At 43.4% G+C, this 8,504-nt stretch overlaps 1 protein-coding gene across 1 annotated transcript; it reads left to right on the forward strand.

Annotated features, from left to right (window-relative positions):
- Positions 1–7,540: 7,540 nt before the first annotated feature.
- On the forward strand, positions 7,541–8,234 carry LOC125541298 (zinc finger protein ZAT6-like). Its single transcript, XM_048704743.2, has one exon. The coding sequence runs from the start codon at positions 7,567–7,569 to the stop codon at positions 8,206–8,208; it is 642 nt and encodes a 213-aa protein (XP_048560700.2). The 5' UTR covers positions 7,541–7,566; the 3' UTR covers positions 8,209–8,234.
- The last annotated feature ends 270 nt before the right edge of the window (positions 8,235–8,504 follow it).

An 8,504-nucleotide genomic window follows, 5' to 3' on the forward strand; every position in this document is an offset into this window, starting at 1 on the left:
CCATTCTATTCCACCATAGTGTTATATCCATGGCTCACGCTCATATGTTGTATGAAGATTGAAAAAGTTTGAGAACATCAAAAGTATGAAACAATTTCTTGGCTTGTCATCGGGGTTGTGCATGATTTAATACTTTGTGTGATGAAGATAGAGCATAGCCAGACTATATGATTTTGTAGGGATAACTTTCATTGGCCATGTTATTTTGAGAAGACCTGATTGCTTAGTTAGTATATTTGAACTATTATTATTTCTATGTCAATATTAAACTTTTATCTTGAACCATTCGGATCTGAACATTCATGCCACATTAAAGAAAAAAAATACATTGAGAAATATGTTAGGAAGCATTCCACATCAAAAATTCTGTTTTTATCATTTACCTACTCGAGGACGAGCAGGAATTAAGCTTGGGCATGCTTGATACGTCTCCAACGTATCTATAATTTTTGATTGCTCCTTGATATTACATTATCTATTTTGGATGTTAATGGGCTTATTTTTACACTTTTATATTATTTTTGGGACTAACCTTTTAACCGGAGGCTCGACCCAAATTGCTGTTTTTTTGCCTATTTTAGAGTGTCGCCGAAAAGGAATATCAAACGGAGTCCAAACGGAATGAAACCTTCGGGAGCGTTATTTTTGGAACAGACATGATCCAGGAGACTTGGAGTGGATGTCAAGAATCAATCGAGGAGGCCACGAGGCAGGGGGCGCGCCCACCCCCCTGGGCGCGTCCTCCACCCTCGTGGGCCCGTCGTTGCTACACCGACCTACTTCTTCCTCCTATATATATATCCATATACCCCGCAAACATCCAGGAGCACCACGAAAACCTAATTCCACCATCGCAACCTTCTGTACCCAAGAGATCCCATCTTGGGGCCTTTTCCGGAGCTCCGCCGGAGGGGGCATTGATCACGGAGGGCCTCTACGTCAACTCCATGGCCTCTCCGGTGATGTGTGAGTAGTTTACTTCAGACCTTCGGGTCCATAGCTAGTAGCTAGATGGCTTCTTCACTCTCTTTGGATCTCAATACAAAGTTCTCCTTCATTCTCTTGGAGATCTGTTCGATGTAATCTTCTTTTGCGGTGTGTTTGTCGAGATCTGATGAATTGTGGGTTTATGATCAAGTTTATCTAAGAACAATATTTGAATCTTCTCTAAATTCTTTTATGTATGATTGGTTTATCTTTGCAAGTCACTTCGAATTATCGGTTTGGTTTGGCCTACTAGATTGATCTTTCTTGCAATGGGAGAAGTGCTTAGCTTTGGGTTCAATCTTGTGGTGCTCGATCCCAGTGACAGAAAGGGAACCGACACGTATTGTATTGTTGCCATCGAGGATAAAAAGATGGGGTTTACATCATATTGCATGAGTTTATCCCTCTACATCATGTCATCTTGCTTAAGGCGTTATTCTGTTCTTATGAACTTAATACTCTAGATGCATGATGGATAGCGGTTGATGTGTGGAGTAATAGTAGTAGATGCAGGCAGGAGTCGGTCTACTTGTCTCGGACGTGATGCCTATATACATGATCATGCCTAGATATTCTCATAATTATTCGCTTTTCTATCAATTGCTCGACAGTAATTTGTTCACCCACAGTAATACTTATGCTATCTTGAGAGAAGCCACTAGTGAAACCTATGGCCCTCGGGTCTATTTTCCATCATACAAGTTTCCAATCTACTTTATTTTGCTATCTTTTACTTTCAATCTATATCATAAAAATACCAAAAATATTTATCTTATTATTATCATCTCTATCAGATCTCACTCTTGCAAGTGGCTGTGAAGGGATTGACAACCCCTTTATCGCGTTGGTTGCGAGGTTCTTATTTGTTTGTGTAGGTACGAGGTGACTCACGCGTGGTCTCCTACTGAATTGATACCTTGGTTCTCAAAAACTGAGGGAAATACTTACGCTGCTTTACTGCACCACCCTTTCCTCTTCAAGGGAAAACCAACGCAGTGCTCAAGAGGTAGCACGGAGTCACCCTCAAGAACTCTCTAGTTCTTTTTCTTCGGGATCCACACCATCTTGATAGGAATCCTTGGAGTTGTGGTCATACTTGATGAAGTGGAACTTGATGTAGTCTTGGGAACCCACTTTACGAAGGCCTTGGGAGCTTCTTCAAATGCATCAATCTCCTCTTGAAGCTTGTCCTTGCCTTTTTGCTTCTGGTCTTGTGGTGGAAGATCATCTTGAGCTTGTGTTCCTTGGAAAGAAGTAGGATCATACTTCTCTTATTGAGGAACAAACTTCGTCTTGGGGTATTGATCTTCTTCCCACTCGACTCCATTGGCATTGAACCTTCGTTCAAAACCAATTCCTTGATTCTTCCGGTGCCTTCCTTCCTTGCGTACAATTTCCTCAAATTGCTTACTTCCGGCAAGGCTCTTGTAAACACCTTTCTCTATAATTACCTTCAATAAGCTATTTTCTTGCTCAAGTGTAACTTGTCTAAGAGAATCATTAGTGGAATCAAGAGAACTACTAGAAGCAACAACATTGGATTTAGCATGATTATTGTTACTACTAGAAGATGAATCTTCCTTACTCTTGTTGCTAGATTTAACTTGTGGCATGTAAGTAGACAAGAGTAAACGCTTGGCAATGTAAGAAGAACTTTTCTTGCGAAGATCATCATTGATCGCTTTTAAGAACCCATGCTCTTGCTCAAGGTTGAGCTTTTCAAAGCGTAACTTTTCATGAGTCTTTAAAAGCTCTCGATGATTTTCCATGGTAGTTTCATGAGCTAACTTAAGAGTGTTTAGTTCTTTAGTCAGACGCTCAATCTCCTTCTTATCATCGTCATTCGTTTTATCTTGATTAGCATGATTAATAGCAAGTTCATCATAGTTTTCATCACTAGAATTGTCAACAAGTGAATCATCAACACCTAGCAAATCATCTTCATCACTATTGAAATCAACATACTCGGGGTGTGATACCTTTGGGCCTTTATCCATGAAGCATCTTCCAATTCCTTCATTTGGTGACTCAAATATGTCGTAGGAGTTGGTTGACACAAGTGCTAGACCGGCAACACCTTCATCTTGAGTATATTCGGAGTCGGAGTGATAACTTCTCTCAGAGTGATTGTCGGAGTCGGAGCCAGATACCCATTCACCAACATGAGCTTGATGTCTTATTTTTGTGTAGCTCCTTGATGATTTGTCCTTCCTTTCCGAATCCTTGCTTCTCCGTGATGTTCTTCATTCATAACGGTCATCTCTACTCCTTCTCTCTCTTGGTGGTGATTCTTCTCTTCTACTTCTTATTTTGGGAGAATCTTCTCTTCTTTTGTAGGGAGCCGTACACTCATTGGAGTAGTGTCCGGGTCTTCCACAATTGTAGCTATTACGTTCATGACTTGAAGATCTTTTGTCATTGTAGGACCTTGACTTGGAACTTCTTTCCTTTCTTCTACTCTTGTAGAACTTGTTGAAGTTCTTCCCCATCAGGCTCAATTCTTCATTGAAGGCTTGTTTCTCACTTGATGATGTGGGAGCATCACATGAGGCTTTGTAAGCACCACTTGACTTGTTGTGAAGCTCTTCCTTATCCTTAAGTGACATCTCATGAGCAACAATTCTTCCAATGACTTCCATTGGCTTGAGATCTTTGTAATTGGGCATCATTAGGATCAATGTGCACACGGTATCATATTTTCCATCCAAGGCTCTTAGGATCTTCTTGATGATGAATCTATCGGTCATCTCTTCACTTCCTAAGCCAGCAATCTCATTTGTGATGAGAGCGAGCCTAGAGTACATTTTAGCGACACCTTCACCATCCTTCATTTTGAACTTGTCAAGTTGACTTTGAAGCACATCCAATTTGGATTCCTTGACGAAGTCGGTACCTTCGTGCATATCAATCAAAGTGTCCCAAATTTCCTTTGCATTCTCAAGACGGCTGATTTTGTTATTCGGGGCACAATCCGTTGAAGAGAATATTACAAGCTTGAGCATTGTATTGAAGCATCTTCAACTCTTCCGCGCTAGCTTCACGGTTCGGTTCTCTCCCATCAAAGAATTCACCTTGCAAGCCAATACACACAATAGCCCAAACGGCGGGGTTATGTCCAAGAATATGCATTTTCATCTTATTCTTCCAACTAGCAAAATTAGTACCATCAAAGTAAGGACCTCTACGGTGGTAATTTCCCTCGCTAGACGCCATACTCTCCTAGGTTGTGAAACCAAGGCTATGATCACCAAAAGCTATGTAAATCAAGGCAAATGGAGACCAAAGCTCTGATACCACTTGTAGGATAGAAAGTATGTCTAGAGGGGGGTGATTAGACTACTTGACCAAATAAAAATCTAGCATTTTCCCAATTTTAAGTCTTGGCAGAGCATCTTAGCACAAGTTAAGTAAACAACCTACACATGCAAGTCTAAGAGTGTAGCAGCAGAATGTAAAAACATTGCACATGAAGGTAAAGGGAGGAGTTTGGAGGGAGCAAACACAATGTAGACACGAAGAGTTTTGGCGTGGTTCCAATAGGTGGTGCTATCATACATCCTCATTGATGGAGACTTCAACCCATGAAGGGTAACGGTTGCACGAGTCCATGGAGGGCTCCACCCACGAAGGGTCCATGAAGAAGCAACCTTGTCTATCCCACCATGGCCATCGCCCACGAAGGACTTTCCTCACTAGGGTAGATCTTCACGAAGTAGGCGATCGCCTTGCCCGTACAAACTTCTTGGTTCAACTCCACAATCTTGACGGAGGCTCCCAAGTGACACCTAACCAATCTAGGAGACACCACTCTCCAAAAGATAATAGATGGTGTGTTGATGATGAACTCCTTGCTCTTGTGCTTCAAATGATAGTCTCTCCAACACTCAACTCTCTCTCACAGATTTGGATTTGCTGGAAAGATGATTTGAGTGGAAAGCAACTTGGAGAAGGCTAGAGATCAAGATTCATATGGTTGGAATGGAATATCTTGACCTCAACACATTAGTTGGTGGTTCTCTCTCAAAAAATGTATGATGGAAGTGTAGGCATGTTCTGATGGCTCTCCTCACGAATGAAGAGTGGGTGGAGGGGTATTTATAGTCTCCACACAAAATCTAAACGTTACACACAAATCACCAAACTCGGTGGGACCGAATAACGAAACTCGGTTGGGCCGATTTAGTTCAAAATATGAACGTTAGGATTTTCGGTGGGACCTACATGTCAACTCAGTGAGACTGATTTCATTAGGGTTAGGGCATAACGTAATCTCGGTGAGACCGATTACACAAACTCGGTGAGACCGACTTTGGTAATAAGCTAACCAGAGAGTTGGTCAGGCAAACTCGGTGGGACCGATTCGCTCAACTCGGTGAGACTGAAACGTTACGCAGGGGAGAGTTTGCATTGCAAACTCGGTGGGGCCGATCGCTCATTTCGGTTGGACTGAAATGTTATGAAGGGAAACAAAGAGTTTACAATCCCATCTCGGTGAGACCAAAAAGACTAGGGTTTTGTGGCAGTGGCTATGTCAACTGAACTCAGTGGCGCCGGATAGAAAGTTTCGGTGGGGCCGAGTTTGACTTTTGGTTTGGTACATATGTGGATATGAGAAAGTGGTTGAGAGTTTTTGGAGTATATCACTAAGCATTTTGAGCAAGTAACCCATTAAGCAACACCTCATCCCATTTTAATAGTATTGGCTTTTCCTATGGACTCAGTGTGATCTTGGATCACTAAAAGGTAAAATGTAGAGTCTTGAGCCAATCTTTTGTCCTTAGCATTTTGAGGGGTCCACATTTCTAATCCATGCCATGCCAATCATTGAGCTTTCCTGAAATATTTATCTTGAAATAGTATTAGCTCAATGAGCTATATGTTGTTAGGAATTACCAAAACCACCCAGGGATAGTTGCGCTTTCAAACACACTTTAAATGTTTATGGTGTTTGTTGTGCACAAATGACCGATTTGTTGCAATAGGTTATGAACGCATGTTGGGAAGGTCTAAAGCACTTATTCATTATTGTTTCTGCATGGTCTTTCATGCCGTGATAGTTATGATCCATTTTAAAATATAAACATTGTTTCTGCATGATCATTTGTTGCAATAGGTTATGTAAGCATGTCGTGCAGTAAATGGAAATGTGTTGCATGCATGCATATATTTTGTTCATGTCATGTATCTATATCTATCTATACCAATATAAAAAGACCCAAAGGGGCAGATCCAATTGATCTCGGCCATCAAACTAAGTCAATCCAATGACCTAGACTGCTCCAGTGGCGAGCATTCAACGTGCAATTAATATCATACAAAATATTGCACGAATCACAGAATTAAAACACAAATAATAACATACCAAATATCCGCGTGCAATTAATATATTGCCTAAATATTAATGTGCATTGCATGTGCGCATTTATTAGTTCCTCACAAAATGGCAAGATGAGGCGTCCATAAATCTTTGTAATGTGGTAAACATTTAAATTCGTCCACCACCAATGCACGCATATCTTCCCAGAAAGCACCACATACGTGTCACACAAAGACCTAAGTATGTTAACGAACACATATCTGCCCTAACTTATCTTTCATGCTTTGCCGATCCATTTGAAAAAATACATGCTACAATGAATGGAAATTTGTTGCATTCATGCCTACATTTTATTGTTGTGTGCTAGTGTTGAAAATATTCTGACGTTCTCCTCAAAAAAAATTCACAAAAATGTGAAGGAAAAGGCAAAAATGTAGAAAACATATAACACATATTGCATGCGGGGTTTTAACCGGTTGTCTTGTGATTGTGACTTGAGTAAAATCTAATGGTTAAGGAAGCGCCACTTTTTAAGCTTCAGTCGGCTGATGGCTACCATATCCCGAATTAAATGGAAAGATGAAGGCGTACATGAATATATAATCTCAAATGCAAAGATTTAGATTTTTCCTCCATCAATGCATGCATATCATCCCGAAAGCAACAGTGGCGGACGTAGATCCTGACCACAGAGGATGCCAACCTTCTCACTCGCAACAAAAATGCCAAGTATAATCATAAAAAATGCCAATTTGTCATTCTACTATTATAATACACATAGTATTAGACAAAAAAATGCAAGATATCTTTTTTGGCATTTTTGGAGGGGTGTACGTATGTTTCACACGAAGAACAAGTACGTTGACGAAGACTTATCCGCCGTAACAAACACACCCCATATCCCTCATGAAGGCCCTAGATCACACCAACACAGAACCCAATGACACCCCGACCGTCAGATCATCCATCGACACGATGATGACTTGATCACCAAGTGAGACACAAGTGCGCACACACGGCCTCTTGGTCGCATACGTGCGCCCCGACCCGCTTCCCTGCCATCATGTAACCACCAGAGGAGAGCATAGTGCCACACCCCGCAATCCGCACTACCCTCACTTCCCCAGCGCCACTATATATGGCAAACCCAAATCACACCTCCATCTCAATCGCTCGCGCAGCCCAACACCCACAACTCTCCTACTTGTCCACCTTCCTTTTTGCTCCGGTCAACCCTGTGTCGGGGCTGATCTCCGCCAGCCATGTCGCTTGACGACGTGTCCAGAAAGTCGCCCGTGCTGCCGCCGCCCCTGCCGCCAATGGACTCGTGGCCTTGGGGAGGGCGTCGCTCCAGGCGCCGTCGCAGCAGCGTCAGATCTGTGGACGGCGCCGAGTCCGAGGAGGAGTACCTAGCACTCTCTCTCCTCATGTTGGCGCGCAGCGAGGTCGAGGACGACAGCGTCGGAGGCGTCAAGGGCGTGGGAACGACGCCAACCAAGGCGCAGGGGTACGAGTGCTCCGTGTGCGGCAAGATCTATGCGTCCTACCAAGCACTGGGCGGCCACAAAAAGAGCCACAGGAAGCGGCCCATGGCGCCAACAGCATCGGTGGGCGGCGACGAGGTGTCCGGCGGCGCCCCCATGGAGGCCAAGGTGCACCAGTGCACACTCTGCCACCGCACGTTCCTGTCGGGACCGGCGCTGGGCGGGCACAAGCGCCTGCACTACGAGGGTGGCACCATGGCTGACGGGATCGGCAAGGACAAGGAGGCGGCCAAGGAAAAGGCGGCGTCGCTGCTGAGGGACTTCGACCAGAACCTGCCGGCGTCGGTGGTGGCCGGGTACGAGGACGAGAGCCCGCCCCGGGATGCGAAGAAGGTGAGGTTGATGCTACTAGCAGTTTGATCACTGATCAGTGGCGGCCGAGGTGGCGGTGCAAGATTTAGGTTTTTTATTGATGGTTTTAGGAGGAATTCCTCTCTAGGTTTCGATTGTTAGTGGGTTGGTTCAATTTGTTCTAGCCCCAGATTGGAATTGTGTTGTTGATATGGTAAGTGCTTAGTGCTGACATGGCTAGTTGGTAATGTTATACTAAATTTGCTCACCGGTCCATATTTTGACTCCACCTGTTTGATAAAGAATCCGACGGCTAGCTGGGAATGGGATATGACTTGCTTTGTAAACCTTTGATCAAAGCCATA

This window comes from Triticum urartu, chromosome 2A (assembly GCF_056163025.1).
Source record: "Triticum urartu cultivar PI428250 chromosome 2A, HENAU_Tu73, whole genome shotgun sequence".
Lineage (NCBI taxonomy): Eukaryota > Viridiplantae > Streptophyta > Magnoliopsida > Poales > Poaceae > Triticum > Triticum urartu.

What these genes read in the sequence shown, in the direction of transcription:
- LOC125541298 (XM_048704743.2), top strand. Translation starts at nt 7,567, where the DNA reads ATGTCGCTTGACGACGTGTCCAGAAAGTCGCCCGTGCTGCCGCCGCCC.